At 47.5% G+C, this 21159-nt stretch overlaps 1 protein-coding gene across 1 annotated transcript in view; it reads right to left on the bottom strand.

Annotated features, from left to right (window-relative positions):
• Nucleotides 1-11047: 11047 nt before the first annotated feature.
• The window catches only part of EHD3 (EH domain containing 3), a 96828-nt gene continuing 86716 nt past the window's right edge, over nucleotides 11048-21159 (bottom strand). The window contains exons 5-6 of the mRNA XM_063918943.1: nucleotides 14077-14241; nucleotides 11048-12478 (exon numbers count right to left, since the gene is read on the bottom strand). Coding sequence (XP_063775013.1) covers nucleotides 11951-12478; nucleotides 14077-14241 — 693 coding nt within the window. The 3' untranslated portion in view covers nucleotides 11048-11950. The remainder of the gene's footprint in view (nucleotides 12479-14076; nucleotides 14242-21159) is intronic.

Here is a 21159-nt window from a genome sequence, read left to right as displayed (position 1 = left end):
AGCTGTATTCCCAGCAGGTGATAATCAAGGTACCCCTCCTGCAACAGGGAACGGGGTATTATTCCACACTATTGTGGTACCGAAGCCAGACGGCTCGGTGAGACCGATTCTAAATCTAAATCTAAAATCTAAAATCTTTGAACACTTACATACAGAGGTTCAAATTCAAGATTGAGTCACTCAGAGCAGTGATTGCGAACCTGGAAGAAGGGGACTACATGATGTCTCGGGACATCAAGGATGCTTACCTTCATGTCAAAATTTACCCTTCTCACCAAGGGTACCTCAGGTTATGGTACAGAACTGTCACTATCAGTTCAGACGCTGCCGTAGGGATGGTCCACGGCACCCCGGGTCTTTACCAAGGTAATGGCCGAAATGATATCCCTTCGAAGGAAGGGAATTTTAGTTATCCCTTACTTGGACGATTCCCTGATAAGGGTAAGATCCAGGGAACAGTTGGAAGTCGGTGTAGCACCATCTCAGGTAGTGTTGCGGCAGCACGATTGGATTCTCAATATTCCAAAATCGCAGCTGGTTCCGACGACTTGTCTTCTGTTTCCTAGGGATGTTCCTGGACACAGTCCAGAAAAAAGGTGTTTCTCCCGGAAGAGAAAGCCAGGGAGTTATCCGAGCTAGTCAGGAACCTCCTAAAACCGAACCAAGTCTCAGTGCATCAATGCACAAGGGTTCTGGGTAAAAATGGTGGCTTCCTACGAAGCAATCCCATTCGTTAGATTCCACGCAAGAACTTTCCAGTGGAACCTACTGGACAAATGGTCCGGGTCGCATTTTCAGATGCATCAGCGGATAACCCTGTCACCAAGGACAAGGGTATCCATCCTGTGGTGGTTGCAGAGTGCTCATCTTCTAGAGGGCCGCAGATTCGGCATTCAGGACTGGGTCCTGGTGACCACGGATGCCAGCCTGCGAGGCTGGGGAGCAGTCACACAGGGAAGGAATATCCAGGGCTTAGGGTCAAGCCTGGATACATCACTTCACATAAATATCCTGAAGCTAAGGGCCATTTACAATGCTCTAAGCTTAGCAAGACCTCTGCTTCAAGGTCAGCCGGTGTTGATCCAGTCGGACAACATCATGGCAGTCACCCACGTAAACAGACAGGGTGGCACAAGAAGCAGGAGGGCAATGGCAGAAGCTGCAGGGATTCTTCGCTGGGCGGAAAATCATGTGATAGCACTGTCAACAGTATTCATTCCGGGAGTGGACAACTGGGAAGCAGACTTCCTCAGCACGACCTCCACCCGGGAGAGTGGGGACTTCACCCAGAAGTCGTCCACATGATTAAAAAACTCGACAGGTATTGCGCCAGGTCAAGAGACCCTCAGGCAATAGTTGTAGACGCTCTGGTAACACCGTGGATGTACCAGTCAGTGTATGTGTTCCCTCCTATGCCTCTCATACCCAAGGTACTGAGATTGATAAGATGGAGAGGAGAAAGCACTATATTCGTGGCTCCGGATTGGCCAAGAAGGACTTGGTAACCGGAACTTCAAGAGATGCTCACGGAGGATCCGTGGCCTCTACCTCTAAGAAGGGACCTGCTCCAGCAAGGATCCTGTCTGTTCCAAGACTTACCGCAGCTGCGTTTGACGGCATGCCGGTTGAACACCGGATCCTGAAGGAAAAAAGGCATTCCGGATGAAGTCATCCATATCCTGATCTAAAGCCAGGAAGGATGTAACTGCAAAAACATTATCACCGCAATTGGCGTAAATATGTTGCGTAGTGCGAGGCCAGTAAGGCCCGACGGAGGAAATTCAACTGGGTCGATTCCTACATTTCCTGCAAACAGGAGTGTCTATGGGCCTGAAATTGGGGTCCATTAAGGTTCAGATTTCGGCCCTGTCAATTTTCTTCCAAAAAAAAAAAAAAAGAACTAGCTTCAGTCCCTGAAGTTTAGACGTTTGTAAAAGGGGTACTGCATATACAGCCTCCTTTTGTGCCTCCAGTGGCAATTTGGGATCTCAATGTAGTTTGGGTTCCAAAAGTCACATTGGTTTGAACCACTTAAATCCGTGGAGTTAAAATATCTCACATGGAAAGTGGTCATGCTGTTGGCCCTGGCCTGGGCCAGGCGCGTGTCAGAATTGGCGGCTTTATCCTGTAAAAGCCCTTATCTGATTTTCCATTCGGACAGGGCGGAATTGAGGACTCGTCCTCAGTTTCTCCCTAAGGTGGTTCCAGCGTTTTCACCTGAACCAACCTATTGTGGTGCCTGCGGCTACTAGGGACTTGGAGGAATCCAAGTTGCTGGATGTTGTCAGGGCCCTGAAAATATTTCCAGGACGGCTGGAGTCAGGAAATCTGACTCGCTGTTTATCCTGTATGCACCTAACAAGCTGGGTGCTCCTGCTTCTAAGCAGACTATTGCTCGTTGGATTTGTAGTACAATTCAGCTTGCACATTCTGTGGCAGGCCTGCCACAGCTAAAATCTGTAAAAGCCCGTTCCACAAGGAAAGTGGGCTCATCTTGGGCGGCTGCCCGAGGGGTCTCGGCTTTACAACTTTGCCGAGCAGCTACTTGGTCAGGGGCAAACACGTTTGCTAAATTCTACAAATTTGATACCCTGGCTGAGGAGGACCTGGAGTTCTCTCATTCGGTGCTGCAGAGTCATCCGCACTCTCCCGCCCGTTTGGGAGCTTTGGTATAATCCCCATGGTCCTTACGGAGTCCCCAGCATCCACTTAGGACGTTAGAGAAAATAAGAATTTACTTACCGATAATTCTATTTCTCATAGTCCGTAGTGGATGCTGGGCGCCCATCCCAAGTGCGGATTGTCTGCAATACTTGTACATAGTTATTGTTACAAAAATCGGGTTATTATTGTTGGGAGCCATCTTTTCAGAGGCTCCTCTGTTATCATACTGTTAACTGGGTTCAGATCACAAGTTATACGGTGTGATTGGTGTGGCTGGTATGAGTCTTACCCGGGATTCAAAATCCTTCCTTATTGTGTACGCTCGTCCGGGCACAGTATCCTAACTGAGGCTTGGAGGAGGGTCATAGGGGGAGGAGCCAGTGCACACCAGGTAGTCCTAAAGCTTTCTTTAGATGTGCCTAGTCTCCTGCGGAGCCGCTATTCCCCATGGTCCTTACGGAGTCCCCAGCATCCACTACGGACTATGAGAAATAGAATGATCGGTAAGTAAATTCTTATTTAAATTGTCATGCAAAGCTCACTGTGATATAATCCCCATCTGAAAATGCAGCTTAGTATTCTTTAGCCAGGACATATACATTCCATATGTGACAGGTTAAAAAAAACCATAGTGATTATTATTTATTGTATGTGTCCAACTACGTTTTTAGGCCATATATCCCCAGTTTCTTTTATCCGCCCGGCCAGTGAAGCCATTGGCCACAAACAGCTTCTGCTGTGCTGGCTCGGAGTGGCGTCACTCTCAGACTGAGGAGCCGAGGAGGACGTGCCGCGGGAAGTGTGCCCCAGGCTCCTCTTCGCACCAGTTGCCAGGAGAGAGGGAGCGTGACGTGACATCAGCGGCACGCTCCCAGCAGCCTTGGCAAAGTAAGAGGCGCCGTCACGCCACCGAGCACCATGGTCTTGCTCAGCAGCGCAGTGTGTGGAACTAATGACGCCTGCAAAGTGGGTAGGCGGTACGGCGTTACCGCTGCCAGATTCTTAGAAGTACACTGTACCCGCATACTTACACCACTGGCTTCAGGTCTTATAAGTGCTCCTGTACAAGCAGCCTGCAGTCCGTTTACTAGGAATACGGCAGCCATACTATATATCCTGATTTTTGCTATTGGAAATCTTTGCATTACAATGCTTATTTACCTAGAATTGAAACCCCAAATGAACCTGTATGTGCAGGACGAGTGGGACTAGTTCCCACTATTATCACCATAAGTGGACGTCTATCCAGCAGCAGCAATACTTGAAGCTGGAATATCAGGATATACAGGGTGGTCCATAAGTGTGGAAAGATCCTTATAAAAAGGAAAGGAGTATGGAAATAGTAATCAAGTGTCTACACATATGATATGGGAATGGGGGAAAACTTTTTAGAGTATGTCACCAGTATAGCTGCCATCTTGGATGCAAGTCTGTTTTTATAATTGGGAAGGTAGTCATGTGAATTATCGAAAAAGATGCAGCATTTTCCAAGAAAAACAATACTGTTCCTCATTGTAATGTATCTTTATTCATTCTCAATTTTTCTTTTGCAGGTAGTGACATTAATGACAATGGCACTAACACAAACAGAACGTGATGTTTATCTTATGAAATTGCATGTTTGATGTCACACAACTACCTTCCCAATAAAAAAAATTACAGTTGTATACAAGATGGCTGACTTCAAGATGGCCGCCATTCTGGTGACATATCCTTAAAAGTTTTCCCTCACTCCCAAATCATATGTGTAGACACTGTATTAACATTTCCTTACTCATTTCCTTTTTTTTTTTTATATTGGTGTTTCTACACTTCTGGACCACCCTGTAAAAATAAGATTTTACTCACCGGTAAATCTATTTCTCGTAGTCCGTAGTGGATGCTGGGAACTATGGTCCGTAAGGACCATGGGGAATAGACGGGCTCCGCAGGAGACAGGGCACTCTAAAAGAAAGATTAGGTACTATCTGGTGTGCACTGGCTCCTCCCTCTATGCCCCTCCTCCAGACCTCAGTTAGGATACTGTGCCCGGAAGAGCTGACACAATAAGGAAGGATTTTGAATCCCGGGTAAGACTCATACCAGCCACACCAATCACACCGTATAACTCGTGATACTATACCCAGTTAACAGTATGAAATATAACTGAGCCTCTCAACAGATGGCTCAACAATAACCCTTTAGTTAGGCAATAACTATATACAAGTATTGCAGACAATCCGCACTTGGGATGGGCGCCCAGCATCCACTACGGACTACGAGAAATAGATTTACCGGTGAGTAAAATCTTATTTTCTCTGACGTCCTAGTGGATGCTGGGAACTCCGTAAGTACCATGGGGATTATACCAAAGCTCCCAAACGGGCGGGAGAGTGCGGATGACTCTGCAGCACCGAATGAGAGAACTCAAGGTCCTCCTCAGCCAGGGTATCAAATTTGTAGAATTTAGCAAACGTGTTTGCCCCTGACCAAGTTGCAGCTTGGCAAAGTTGTAAAGCAGAGACCCCTCGGGCAGCCGCCCAAGATGAGCCCACTTTCCTCGTAGAATGGGCTGTTACTGATTCAGGATGCGGCAATCCAGCCGCAGAATGCTCCAGCTGAATTGTGCTACAAATTCAGCGAGCAATAGTCTGCTTAGAAGCAGGAGCACCTATTTTGTTGGGTGCCTACAGGATAAAAAACGAGTCAGTTTTCCTGACTCCAGCCGTCCTGGAAATATAAATTTTTAAGGCCCTGACTACGTCCAGTAACTTGGAATCTTCCAAGTCCCTAGTAGCCGCAGGCACTACAATAGGTTGGTTCAAGTGAAAAGCTGATACCACCTTAGGGAGAAACTGGGGACGAGTCCTCAATTCTGCCCTATCCATAAGGAAAATCAGATAAGGGCTTTTACATGACAAAGCCGCCAATTCTGACACACGCCTGGCCGAAGCCAAGGCCAATAACATGACCACTTTCCACGTGAGATATTTCAAATCCACAGTTTTAAGTGGCTCAAACCAATGTGATTTTAAGAAACTCAACACCACGTTGAGATCCCAAGGTGCCACAGAAGGCACAAAAAAGGGGCTGAATATGTTGCACTCCCTTTACAAATGTCTGAACTCCAGGCAGTGAAGCCAGTTCTTTCTGGAAGAAAATCGACAGAGCCGAAATCTGGACCTTAATGGAACCCAAATTTAGGCCCATAGTCACTCCTGACTGTAGGAAGTGCAGAAAACGACCCAGCTGAAATTCCTCTGTTGGGGCCTTCCTGGCCAAATATTTTCGCCAAATACGGTGATAATGGTTTGCGGTTACTTCTTTCCTGGCTTTTATCAGCGTAGGAATGACTTCCTCCGGAATGCCCTTTTGCTTTAGGATCCGGAATTCAACCGTCATGCCGTCCAACGCAGCCGCGGTAAGTCTTGGAACAGACAGGGCCCCTGCTGTAGCAGATCCTGTCTGAGCGGTAGAGGCCATGGGTCCTTTGATATTATTTCTTGAAGTTCTGGGTACCAAGCTTTTCTTGGCCCATCCGGAAACTTATTATTCTCAGTACCTTTGGTATGAGAGGCAGAGGAGGGAATACATAAACCGACTGGTACACCCACGGTGTCACTAGAGCGTCCACAGCTATTGCCTGAGGGTCCCTTGACCTGGCGCAATATCTAGTTTTTTGTTTAGGCGGGACGCCATCATGTCCACCTGTGGCCTTTCCCAACGGTTTACCAACAGTTGGAAGACTTCTGGATGAAGTCCCCACTCTCCCGGGTGTCGGTCGTGTCTGCTGAAGAAGTCTGCTTCCCAGTTGTCCACTCCCGGAATGAACACTGCTGACAGTGCTAAGGCGTGATTTTCCGCCCATCGGAGAATCCTTGTGGCTTCTGCCATCGCCATCCTGCTTCTTGTGCCGCCCTGTCGGTTTACATGGGCGACTGCCGTGATGTTGTCTGATTGGATCAGTACCGGCTGGTTTTGAAGCAGAGGCCTTGCCAGACTTAGGGCATTGTAAATGGCCCTCAGTTCCAGAATATTTATGTGTAGGGACGACTCCTGACTTGACCAAAGTCCTTGGAAATTTCTTCCCTGTGTGACTGCCCCCCAGCCTCGAAGGCTGGCATCCGTGGTTACCAGGACCCAGTCCTGTATGCCGAATCTGCGGCCCTCTTGAAGATGAGCACTCTGCAGCCACCACAGTAGAGATACCCTGGTCCTTGGAGACAGGGTTATCAGCCGATGCATCTGAAGATGCGATTCCGACCACTTGTCCAAGAGGTCCCACTGAAAGGTTCTTGTATGGAACCTGCCGAATGGAATTTTGCTTCGTAAGGAGCTACCATTTTTCCCAGGACTCGTGTGCAGTGATGCACCGATACCTGTTTTGGTTTCAGGAGGTCTCTGACTAGAGATGACAGCAACTTGGCTTTCTCCTGCGGGAGAAACACTTTTTTCTGTTCTGTGTCCAGAACCATCCCCAGGAACAGCAGGCGTGTGGTAGGAACCAGCTGTGACTTTGGAATGTATAGAATCCATCCGTGCTGTTGTAGCACTTCCCGAGATAGTGCTACTCCGACCAACAACTGCTCCATGGACCTCGCCTTTATAAGGAGATCGTCCAAGTACGGGATAATTAAAAACTCCCTTTTTTCAAAGGAGTATCATTATTTCTGCCATTACCTTGGTAAAGACCCTCGGTGCCGTGGACAGTCCAAACGGCAGTGTTTGGAATTGGTAATGGTAATCCTGTACCACAAATCTGAGGTACTCCTGTTGAGGATGGTAAATGGGGACATGTAGGTAAGCATCCTTGATGTCCAGGGATACCATGTAATCCCCCTCCTCCAGGCTTGCAATAACCGCCCTGAGCGATTCCATCTTGAACTTGAATTTTTTAATGTATGTGTTCAAGGACTTCAAATTTAAAATGGGTCTCACCGAACCGTCCGGTTTCGGTACCACAAACAGTGTGGAATTGTAACCCCGTCCTTGTTGAAGTAGGGGCACCTTGACTATCACCTGCTGGGAATACAGCTTGTGAATTGCCTCTAGCACAGCCTCCCTGCCTGAGGGAGTTGTCGGCAAGGCAGATTTGAGGAAACGGCGGGGGGGAGACGCCTCGAATTCCAGCCTGTACCCCTGAGATACTACTTGAAGGATCCAGGGATCCACCTGTGAGCGAGCCCACTGATCGCTGAAATTTTTGAGGCGGCCCCCCACCGTACCTGGCTACGCCTGTGGAGCCCCCGCGTCATGCGGTGGACTCAGAGGAAGCGGGGGAAGAATTTTGATTCTGGGAACTGGCTGACTGGTGCAGCTTTTTCCCTCTTCCCTCGTCTCTGTGCAGAAAGGAAGCGCCTTTGACCCGCTTGCTTTACTGAAGCCGAAAGGACTGTACCTGATAATACAGTGCTTTCTTAGGCTGTGAGGAAACCTGAGGTAAAAAATTTTCCTTCCCAGCTGTTGCTGTGGATACGAGGTCCCAGAGACCATCCCCAAACAATTCCTCACCCTTATAAGGCTCTATGTGCCTTTTAAAGTCAGCATCACCTGTCCAGTGTCGGGTCTCTAATACCCTCCTGACAGAATGGACATTGCATTAATTCTGGATGCCAGCCGGCAAAATATCCCTCTGTGCATCCCTCATATATAAGACGACGTCTTATGTTCGCAAAATAGTATCCCTGTTTGACAGGGTTACAGACCACGCTGCAGCAGCACTATCTGCAGGTCTCAGTCTAGTACCTGAGTGTGTAAATACAGACTTCAGGATAGCCTCCTGCTTTTTATCAGCAGGTACCTTCAAAGTGGCCGTATCCTAAGATGGCAGTGCCACCTTTTTTGACAAACGTGTGAGCGCCTTATCCACCCTAGGGGATATCTCCCAGCGTAACTTATCCTCTGGCGGGAAAAGGTACGCCATCAGTAACTTTTTAGAAATTACCAGTTTCTTATCGGGGGAACCCACGCTTTTTCACACTTCATTCACTCATTAGATGGGGGAACAAAACACTGCCTGCTTTTTCTCCCCAAACATAAAACCCTTTTTTAGTGGTACTTGGGTTAATGTCAGAAATGTGTAACACATTTTTTATTGCCGGGATCATGTAACGGATGTTCCTAGTGGATTGTGTATATGTCTCAACCTTGTCGACACTGGAGTCAGACTCAGTGTCGACATCTGTGTCTGCCATCTGAGGGAGCGGGCGTTTTTGAGCCCCTGATGGCCTTTGAGACGCCTGGGCAGGCGCGGGCTGAGAAGCCGGCTGTCCCATAGCTGTTACGTCATCCAGCCTTTTATGTAAGGAGTTGACACTGTCGGTTAATACCTTCCACCTATCCATCCACTCTGGTGTCGGCCCACAGGGGGCGACATCCCATTTATCGGCATCTGCTCCGCCTCCACATAAGCCTCCTCATCAAACATGTCGACACAGCCGTACCGACACACCACACACACACAGGGAATGCTCTGACTGAGGACAGGACCCCACACAGCCCTTTGGGGAGACAGAGAGAGAGTATGCCAGCACACACCAGAGCGCTATATAATGTAGGGATAAACACTATCACTGAGTGAATTTTCCCCAATAGCTGCTTGTATAAACAATATTGCGCCTAAATTTAGTGCCCCCCCTCTCTTTTTAACCCTTTGAGCCTGAAAACTACAGGGGAGAGCCTGGGGAGCTGTCTTCCAGCTACACTGTGAAGAGAAAATGGCGCCAGTGTGCCGAGGGAGATAGCTCCGCCCCTTTTTCGCTGACTTTTCTCCCGCTTTTTTATGGATTCTGGCAGGGGTAATTATCACATATATAGCCTCTGGGGCTATATATTGTGATTGTTTTGCCAGCCAAGGTGTTTTTATTGCTGCTCAGGGCGCCCCCACCCAGCGCCCTGCACCCTCAGTGACCGGAGTGTGAAGTGTGTATGAGGAGCAATGGCGCACAGCTGCAGTGCTGTGCGCTACCTTGGTGAAGACTGAAGTCTTCTGCCGCCGATTTTCCGGACCATCTTCATGCTTCTGGCTCTGTAAGGGGGACGGCGGCGCGGCTCCGGGAACGAACACCAAGGACGGGTCCTGCGGTCGATCCCTCTGGAGCTAATGGTGTCCAGTAGCCTAAGAAGCCCAAGCTAGCTGCAAGCAGGTAGGTTCGCTTCTTCTCCCCTTAGTCCCTCGTTGCAGTGAGCCTGTTGCCAGCAGGTCTCACTGTAAAATAAAAAACCTAACATATACTTTCTTTCTAGGAGCTCAGGAGAGCCCCTAGTGTGCATCCAGCTCGGCCGGGCACAGAAATCTAACTGAGGTCTGGAGGAGGAGCATAGAGGGAGGAGCCAGTGCACACCAGATAGTACCTAATCTTTCTTTTAGAGTGCCCAGTCTCCTGCGGAGCCCGTCTATTCCCCATGGTCCTTACGGAGTTCCCAGCATCCACTAGGACGTCAGAGAAATACCAAATCTAGTCCTCAGGTTCCTGGCTAGCTATAAAAGAGGTCTCCGACGCTTTAATATGTAAGCAAACAGAACACAATTACCTCTGCTCGGCTTATACTCAGTCCTTACATTAATCATGAGAGTGGAGTGACATTGAGACGGGTTGGATTATGGGGGTCATTCTGACCTGAACGCTCGCTGCAGTTCTTCAAAGCACAGCGTTCAGGTCAGAACTACGCATGCGCCGGCGTTGCCTAGCGATCGCCTCTGCCTGATTGGCAGGCAGAGACTGTCTCTGGGCGGGAGGGGGCGGCACGGCGGTGTTTGGCCGCCGTTTTCGGGGCGCGGTCCTGCCATTGCAGGCATGGCCGGACCACACAGGGGGGCGGGCCTTAGCAGCTGCGTGACGTCAATCAGGCAGAGGCGATCGCAGCCCTGCCACGGCCTTCGGAGGTCTGGCATGCGCCGGCGGCGTAGTAGAGACCCGTTCGCTCGGCTGCGATAAACAGCAGCGAGCAAATGGGTCAGAATGACCCCCTATATGTGATCTGGTACAGTATTCCAGTGTTTGTGCAGAGTGTGAATGGCTGCACATCTGTAAGCTACTGAGAAAGAATCTCATTTCAATAACCTCTGTACATAAAATACAATCTTATATTTGCCCTAAAGTAACCCTCCCAATCTGCCCGTGATATACACCACCATCTACTGTAGCTCTGCAAAGTGATGAAATCTGGGCGCAGGTGTAAATTGAAGCCTACAGCTCCCCCTAAAGAGGATTGACGTTGATGCACAGTACGGACGGACGTAGCCCGTCTGGGAGGGCCCACAATCTGCAAAGCATCCACTGGACAGCAGGTAACCTAGTACAATGCTCCCTACTATTGCATATGGTCATAAACTAACCCAACAGTTAGTAAAGTGGCGACTTGCGTGAATCATGCTAGTAAGTGAAATAAAACACACGGAGCGCATTGTTTGAAGCATATATTTATAAAATAAGTTATATATTTAGCAGATGAAAATACCATTTGTGCACAGTCTTTGTGCCTGTCCATTCTGAACAAGCACGGATTATAAACTCCTCTTATGCCAGGATAAAAACAGACCGACAGCAATTTAAAGCGGCATAAGCCATCTTGTGGAACAAACTAATATTTATAAAGAGGGAAGCCTATCATTACAGGATAATCAATTCACATTAATGGAGGTATGAGGCATGAAGTGCCTCATGCCTCAGCGATGTCACTAAGAACTACTGAATTCATAGGCTGCATCCCCCCACGGTTATGTATGCACAGAGTAAGTCCCCGTCCTTGTCTAACAAGGTGTCAGACACCCAGATAAATCCCACACTACACTTATATAGGAACCGGATATACTTCTGCCAAATTCACATCATAAACGGATTTAAGACTTTTTCACACGAATCAGACAAACGTGTCATCTCGACGTTCAGTATCGTTCTACTTCCCTCGCAAAATGAAATCATTACGTCGACATTATTCTAAAACATAATTAAAATTATTTGTTCTCCAGTAGATGTACTTTGAAGATTTCCCCCTCATGGACCATTAAACAGATACACTCGTTCCTAAAGGTCACAAAGCCATCAGACCTATCCGCGTAACACATGGTAGGGTAACGATACATTGAGGTATTTGGAAAGCAGTCAGTATATAGGAAGCACGATACAGCGCAACACGGGCTCGGGAATATGTCACACATCTTGTATCTTGTTGGTCTCCCTTCCCTTTTTTTCTTTAGTAAATGTCAGCACAAATGAAAACTGAATTAGCGTCTGGTTATTTTGTTAATAAAAGCTCAATCTTGTTTAGTATCTGGAAGTAGGGAACATCTCTATAAACTCCTCCGTTACTCGGCCATCTTCCGTTTGGAGGGCGGGAGAAGATGGCAGGGCAGATCGTTGGGAAGCTCATGGCCTTCTAACTTCACCTTAATTAGGTGATTGGCTAAAGCGAACTCCTCATCGTCCAGCAAACCGTCTTTGTCTATGTCCGCAAGTTTCCAGATCTTCCCGAGGACGGTGTTGGGCAGTTTGGACTTCACCATCTCTCTTTTGGCATTGGCGCCGGTAATTTTGCCGTTGACGGGAGACAGTGTGTAGAAGATCTCATCATACATGGGTTTATCTCTGGCCACGACCCAGTCTGCATCGTCGATGCCTTCTCCTGCCCCTTCCCCATAACCGTGTCCAAATGGTCCATTCTGGGTGCCCTCAAATGCTCCTCCTTTCACCATCTGGATTGGCTTCTGAGTTTCTTCGTGTCTAACCAGTACCATCAAGTGGGCAATGTCATGTGCCAACATCTCGTCCACCGTCTCCAGAAGCTTGCATTTTATAGGCTGAAACTTATTAAAGTCTTGGGCTTGTAAAAGGTCCTGAAAATAAACCCGAAAAGAAATAGTGAATTATTATATGATGGGATTCACACGTTGACGCGTTTCATCTGAGTGATATAACCACGCATTCCACCAAAAGGACATTTTCAAATTGTGTTTGGGCTTGCTTGTTGAGTACATAAAGCCTTACAGACAGAAAAGTATGTCAATCAGAGCACACAAAAACACTGAGCTACCTAACAATTAATTTTTTAGCCTGAATGAGCAAATACATTACATTTCTTATCTATCTGTTATGTGCTGCATAGACAAAGTATACAGCATAAGAATCAAATACATACAGTAATTACATCATAAATAGTTTGTCTAGATTATGTGTGAATATATCGCTACATGTCACATTTAATGGAGTTATAAAAGTAATTGGCAACGTTAGAATCGCACAGGCATGGCGGGAAATAAACGAGTGCAATAGCTTCTTGCTGCAGTACCAGCTATGGCCATGAGATGGAGACAGAGTGACCCAGGTCAGTCTCTCGATACAGTACTGTGTTCCCAGCATATTACGGTCAGGATTTACAGCCGTTACTGTACAATACAATTGTATGTTTTGAATTCTTGGGTTTTTGTATACATTATACTGTACGCACTGAATACATATATAAAACGTCTGGAATTTCCCCAGCTGAAAACCTATTTTTGTGCTTCTGCACAATGGGGGTCATTCCGAGTTGTTCGCTCGCAAGCTGCTTTTAGCAGCTTTGCACACGCTAAGCCGCCGCCTACTGGGAGTGAATCTTAGCTTATCAAAATTGCGAACGAAAGATTAGCAGAATTGCGAATAGACACTTCTTAGCAGTTTCTGAGTAGCTCCAGACTTACTCGGCATCTGCGATCAGTTCAGTCAGTTTCGTTCCTGGTTTGACGTCACAAACACTCCCAGCGTTCGCCCAGACACTCCCCCGTTCCTCCAGCCACTCCCGCGTTTTTCCCAGAAACGGCAGCGTTTTTTCACACTCCCATAAAACGGCCAGTTTCCGCCCAGAAACACCCACTTCCTGTCAATCACATTACGATCACCAGAACGAAGAAAAAACCTTGTAATGCCGTGAGTAAAATAACTAACTGCATAGCAAATTTACTTGGCGCAGTCGCACTGCGGACATTGCGCATGCGCATTAGCGACTAATCGCTCCGTTGCGAGAAAAAAATACCGAGCGAACAACTCGGAATGACCCCCAATGTGCGTCATGCAGAGTACACAAGCAGGGAAGGGGGTTACGGGATTTAGGACGACGCAGAATGGGGTAGCAAGTTTTGAGGGGCAGTAAAATGTAGCATATTAAAGAATAAAAAAAAAAGGCAAAATACTCAGACTGCCAACGGGACTGATTGAACGCTGGGTATCAGTCCATTTGCAGCATGTAAAGAGAGGCTGGCATGAAATTTGTTGCACCACCCACTCTGTATGCCCAACATATGACCAGAGACCTGGCACAGCATTCCTCAGACTATAATACGGATCTAAATCAAATCATGTTACATCATTCCTCCAGGTGGAACACCTGATCTAGGTCTCCCCACCACTCTGCCAAGCATGAGATGGGCAATGCCCACCCTACGTGTGACCACTGTACCTGCATCTTCTTCAGGTTGGGGAAATCCCCTGGAGAGATCTGGTGTTCTCGCTCAATTCGGCCATAAATCTCCCCCAAGCTGGCAATCAGTTCCTTCTTCTTATTGTCTTTGCCAAACACGGCCGGCATCTCCTTCTTTAAAGAGCTGATGATATAAGCGTGGACCTGCGGGTGGCACAATAACACCGTAAGCTCCATGCTGAAGATGAGCAATTCCCAGAGAAAAGCGATTATTCGGACAACAGATAACACCAAGAGATGCCTGGTTCATAGGTTATTCATACTATAAAGCTACTTAATGTTCTGTATTGTATAGTTTTATTTAAGGAACCCAGAGCTCCTCTCACCAGAGTCATGGAGGCTGAGCATGAAGCTGTGTTGCTGAGAACCTGCGATTCATCCCTAGGTGAAAGCCAAGCACTGGGTGAACTTTCAGGAGGTGGACAGGGTGACTGCAAGGACCAATCAAGTCCACGGTAACAGGACTTATGGCATTTAATGGTCACACCCCTTACCCAGTCGCTTTAAATTGGTAATTGAAACAGACTGACGGGTATTCTAGTACCCCATACAGATGGAGCATTTTCTGGGGGCCACCAAGGGGAGGCACACTGACCGCGTGAGTGGGGATCACAGATGTCCTTTGCTGAATTACCCCTTGTATATTGCATGGTATATACCAGGCACACTTTTATTTAGCTTTCATGAATAGTTTAAGAGCTCTGTATCAGTCTCCACTTTGCCTACTCCCGGTTACTTTTTGAGGGTCTGGACAGGACTATAAAGTCAATGACCTCTTACAGCTCTCCTCATCGTGCCAGAAACGCGTCGGGTCCCCAACCTACACTTCCAGCTGTTGTAGTGCGAGTTATGAGATCAACAGATGGTTAGTGGAGGAGGAACGCGATAAATGGAGGAAGGGGAGTACGACAACTGGGTTGCAAAACGCTCCTAGCCACAACTACAGATGCTGGCGGTTACGTGGCAACCGGAACCATAAAAGTACCATAATTACACTTGTGGCCCAGAATCATAATTTTTTTTCCTCAGGACTCTCTCAGTCTCTCTCCCTATAATATATTTACACCATCCCATATAAACCAAATACAGCTTATTATTTTAGGTTATACCAGATGAATCACTGTGTTTACATCTGTTGCTTCCCCACAGCCATAGACACTCAGGACTCCCAACAGATCAGAAACAAATGATCACTACTGCATTAAGTCACATTAAACCATCATAAGCTTAAATGGATCTATAAAACACTTTACTCTCATGCACAGAAGAGGGTGTTTTTTAATGTGCCCTAGCAAAATCATTACATCATCTCCCCTGAAAATCCTATTTATCATGTATTTTCCATCCCATTTCATTTTTCACACAAGAAAAGCATCGCATGATTTCCTTTGACCGTTTGACCCCAGAAATGTAATAGAAGGGTAGAAAGTCACATCATGCACAGGAAATAGCGAACATGAATCACAGCTCAATACAAACCGCTTCCAATCCCCAAACCCAGCTCCGCAATAGAGGAATTCTACTTTCTTTCCATTTATATTTAAACCTCTGTAAAGCCGCTGAAAGTCACTTTCTAGAGAGCCGGAGGATGTGGCCACATAACCACTTCTCTATTCCTGCAATTCTCCGCACACGGACGTCATTGTCACTGTAATACAAGCGTACAGACGTGCACTTCTAGGATAATCCATTTCCATTCCGCTCAGGGCCCACCTACCACGACCAGGTGGGTCCCTAATACTAAAATTCAAGTCTAGAACACGGGATCCTTCCTGGGCCAGCACAACCCAATCTCCCCAAGGCATCATACTAGTAAAAAATACTCATAGTGTGCACCTGCATTTTCTTTTTTTTTCTGAGTGGCACTACAAGTCTCAACATGGTAGCACCTCTCATTATGTTTAGAATTAGGGCGTGTAGTCCAGCCCCCCCAATATATTCTATGGGGTGTATTCCATAAGAGAAGGAAGCTGCCGTCTTGTCGGAAAGATGGCAGTTTATGACTGATTGAGGTCGGAAGGGTTTATAACCCATTCATTACCGGCAGCTTTTTTCCAACAAGCCGGAAAATCCGACTTGTCGGAATACACGCGGATCGGCGGCTTCAGCTGCCAAGCCGCGTGTACTGTCGGAAGCGCGGCCAAACACAACAGGTTTTAGCCCCGTTTCCGACAATGTCAATCCGACTTTTAAAAAAGTCGGCTTGACACTGTCTGGACCAGGCCAAACCTGTCGGGTTTGGCACGGCATTGAATAGAGAGCTGTCGAGTCCTTTCCATCGGAAAGGACCCGACAGCTATTGAATACGGCCCAATATTGTGTAAATGTGTGTACGCTTGAAAGCGGAGACTCCTTCAGCTTGGATTAGCACCCCTTCCACCTATCCTTGGGTGTTTTTAATTAGCATAGGGTCCTTGCATTTGCAGTCTACATATTGGAATAGGCACTACGAATGGTAAGTCCTAGATACATTTATATAATAGTTCAGTATTGGGAATGGGTACAGGGGCATCATTATTGTACCACTTGATATAACACTTTTTAGCACTTAAAATTGCTATTTACTGACGTAACACTTTTTAACACCTTAATTACTACTTCTCCCCTTTGTTAAACATCTAGCACTCACCTGCAACGTCTTATTAATGTAACATTTTCTAACACAAACTACTACCTCTTACTAGTCTTAGGTCTTGGGCGGTTGGGTTGTGCTGAAAATAAGAATTTACTCACCGGTAATTCTATTTCTCGTAGTCCGTAGTGGATGCTGGGAACTCCGTAAGGACCATGGGGAATAGCGGGCTCCGAAGGAGGCTGGGCACTCTAGAAAGATCTTAGACTACCTGGTGTGCACTGGCTCCTCCCACTATGACCCTCCTCCAAGCCTCAGTTAGGTACTGTGCCCGGACGAGCGTACACAATAAGGAAGGATTTTGAATCCCGGGTAAGACTCATACCAGCCACACCAATCACACCGTACAACTCGTGATATGAAACACAGTTAACAGTATGAAACAATAGAGCTTCTCAACAGATGGCTCAACAATAACCCGATTTAGTTAACAATAACTATGTACAAGTATTGCAGATAAACCGCACTTGGGATGGGCGCCCAGCATCCACTACGGACTACGAGAAATAGAATTACCGGTGAGTAAATTCTTATTTTCTCTAACGTCCTAGTGGATGCTGGGAACTCCGTAAGGACCATGGGGATTATACCAAAGCTCCCAAACGGGCGGGAGAGTGCGGATGACTCTGCAGCACTGAATGAGAGAACTCCAGGTCCTCCTCAGCCAGGGTATCAAATTTGTAGAATTTTGCAAACGTGTTTGCCCCTGACCAAGTAGCTGCTCGGCAAAGTTGTAAAGCCGAGACCCCTCGGGCAGCCGCCCAAGATGAGCCCACCTTCCTTGTGGAATGGGCATTGACAGATTTTGGCTGTGGCAGGCCTGCCACAGTATGTGCAAGCTGAATTGTACTACAAATCCAACGAGCAATAGTCTGCTTAGAAGCAGGAGCACCCAGCTTGTTAGGTGCATATAGGATAAACAGCGAGTCAGATTTTCTGACTCTAGCCGTTCTGGAAACATATATTTTCAGTGCCCTGACAACGTCTAGCAACTTGGAGTCCTCCAAGTCCCTAGTAGCCTAGGCACCACAATAGGCTGGTTCAGGTGAAACGCTGACACCACCTTTGGGAGAAACTGGGGACGAGTCCTCAATTCTGCCCTATCCATATGGAAAATCAAATAAGGGCTTTTACAAGACAAAGCCGCCAACTTTGATACTCGCCTGGCAGAAGCCAAGGCCAATAACATAACCACCTTCCACGTGAGATATTTCAAATCCACGGTTTTTAGTGGTTCAAACCAATGTGATTTTAAGAAACTCAACACCACGTTGAGATCCCAAGGTGCCACAGGAGGCACAAACGGGGGCTGACTCTGCAGCACTCCTTTTATAAATGTCTGAACTTCAGGTACTGAAGCTAGTTCTTTTTGAAAGAAAATCGACAGAGCCGAGATCTGTACCTTAATGGAACCCAATTTAAGGCCCATAGTCACTCCTGCTTGCAGGAAATGCAGAAATCGACCTAGTTGAAATTCCTCTGTTGGGGCCCTTTCGGCCTCACACCATGCAACATATTTTCGCCATATGCGGTGATAATGAGTTGCTGTAACCTCTTTCCTGGCTTTAGTAAGCGTAGGAATGACTTCCTCCGGAATGCCCTTTTCCTTCAGGATCCGGCGTTCAACCGCCATGCCGACAAACGCAGCCACGGTAAGTCTTGGAACAGACAGGGCCCCTGCTGCCGCAGGTCCTGTCTGAGTGGCAGAGGCCATGGGTCCTCTGATATAAATTCTTGAAGTTCTGGGTACCAAGCTCTTCTTGGCCATCCACGAGTATCGTTCTTACTCCTCGCCTTCTTATTATTCTCAGTACCTTTGGTATGAGAGGCAGAGGGGAGAACACATAAACCGACTGGTACACCCACGGTGTTACCAGAGCGTCCATAGCTATCGCCTGAGGGTCCCCTGACCCGGTGCAATATCTTTTATAGCTTTTTGTTGAGGCGGGACGCCATCATGTCCACCTGTGGCCTTTCCCAATGGTGTACAATCCTATTGGAAGACTTCTGGAGGAAGTCCCCATTCTCCCGGGTGGAGGTCGTGTCTGTTGAGAAGATCTGCTTCCCAGTTGTCCACTCCGGGAATGAACACTGCTGACAGTGCTAACACATGATTTTCCGCCTATCGGAGAATCCTTGTGGCTTCTGCCATCGCCATCCTGCTTCTTGTGCCGCCCTGTTGGTTTACATGGGCGACTGCCGTGATGTTGTCTGATTGGATCAGTACCGGCTGGTTTTGAAGCAGAGGCCTTGCCGGCCTCAGGGCATTGTAAATGGCCCTCAGGTCCAGAATATTTATGTGTAGGGAAATAACCTGACTTGACCAAAGTCCCTGGAAATTTCTTCCCTGTGTGACTGCCTCCCAGCCTCAAAGGCTGGAATCCATGGTCACTAGGACCTAGTCCTGTATGCCGAAACTGCGGCCCTCTTGAAGATGGGCACTCTGCAGCCACCACAGTAGAGATACCCTGGTCCTTGGAGACAGGGTTATCAGCCTATGCATCGGAAGATGCGATCCGGACCACTTGTCCAACAGGTCCCTCTGAAAAGTTCTTGTATGGAACCTGCCTAATGGGATTGCTTCGTAGGAAGCTACCATTTTTCCCAGGACTCGCGTGCAATGATGCACTGCTACCTATTTTGGCTTCAGGAGGTCTCTGACTAGAGATGACAACTCCTTGGCTTTCTCCTCCGGGAGAAACACTATTTCTGGTTTATGTCCAGAACCATCCCCAGGAACAGTAGACGTGTCATAGGAACCAGCTGTGACTTTGGACTGTTTAGAATCCAACCATGCTGTTGTAGCACTTTCCAAAATAGTGCTACCCCGACTACCAACTGCTCCTTGGACCTCGCCCTTATAACGAGATTGTCCAAGTACGGGATAATTACAACTCCCTTTTTTTGAAGGAGTATCAACATCTCGGCCATTACCTTGATAAAACACCCTCGGTGCCATGTACAGTCCAAACGGCAGTGTCTGGACTTGGTAATGGTAATCCTGTACCACAAATCTGAGGTACTCCTGGCGAGGATGGTAAATGGGGACATGCAGGTAAGCATCCTTGATGTCCCAGGATACCATGTAATCCCCCTCGTCCAGGCTTGGAATAACCGCCCTGAGCGATTCCATCTTGAACTTGAATTTTTGTGTTCAAGGATTTTAAATATAAAATGGGTCACACCGAACCATGCGGTTTCGGTACCCCAACCCGTGTGGAATAGTAACCCCGTCCTTGTTGAAGTAGGGGCACCTTGAGTATTACCTGCTGGGAATACCGCTTATTAATTGCCTCTAGCACAGCCTCCCTGCCTGAGGGAGTTGTCAGCAAGGCATATTTTAGGAAACGGCTGGGGGGAGACATCTCGAATTCCAGCTTGTACCCCTGAAATACTACTTGAAAGAAACAGGGATCCACCTGTGAGCGAGCCCACTAATTGCTGAAATTTTTTAGACGGCCCCCCACCGTACCTAGCTACACCTGTGGAGCACCCGCGTCATGGTGTGGCCTCACAGGAGGCGGGGGAAGAATCTTGATTCTGGGAACAGGCTGACTGGTGCAGCTTTTTTCCCCTTGTCTCTGTACAGAAAGGAAGCGCCATTTGACCCGCTTGCTTTTCTGAAGCCGAAAGGACTGTACCTTTGTCTGTGAGGAAACCTGAGGTAAAATTATTTCTTCCCAGCAGTTGCTGTGGATACGAGGTCCCAGAGACCATCCCCAAATAATTCCTCACCCTTATAAGGCTCTCTATGCGCTTTTTAAGTCAGCATCACCTGTCCAGTGACAGGTCTCTAATACCCTCCTGACAGAATGGACATTACATTTATTTTGGATGCCAGCCGGCAAAATATCCCTCTGTGCATCCCCCATATATAAGACGACGTCTTTAATATGTTTTTATGTTTGCCAACTAGTATCCCTGTTTGACAGGGTCACCGACCACGCTGCAGCAGCACTATCTGCAGGTCTCAGTCTAGTACCTGAGTGTGTAAATACAGACTTCAGGATAGCCTCCTGTTTTTTATCAACAGGCACCTATTAAAGTGGCCGTATCCTAAGACGGCAGTGCCACCTTTTTTGACAAACGTGTGAGCGCCTTATCCACCCTAGGGGATATCTCCCAGCGTAACTTATCCACCTGGCGGGAAAGGGTACGCCATCAGTAACTTTTTATAAATTACCAGTTTCTTAACGGGGGAACCCACGCTTTCACACACTTCATTTATTCATCTGATGGGGGAACAAAACACTGCCTGTTTTTTTCTCCCCAAACCTAAAACCCATTTTTAGAGGTGCTTGGGTTAAAGTCAGAAATGTATAACACATTTTTTATTGCCGGGATCACGTCACGGATGTTCCTAGTGGATTGTGTATATGTCTCCACCTTGTCGACACTGGAGTCAGACTCCGTGTCGACATCTGTGTCTG

Source organism: Pseudophryne corroboree, chromosome 4 (assembly GCF_028390025.1).
Source record: "Pseudophryne corroboree isolate aPseCor3 chromosome 4, aPseCor3.hap2, whole genome shotgun sequence".
Taxonomy (NCBI): domain Eukaryota; kingdom Metazoa; phylum Chordata; class Amphibia; order Anura; family Myobatrachidae; genus Pseudophryne; species Pseudophryne corroboree.
This window is presented reverse-complemented; position numbering and strand designations above follow the sequence as displayed.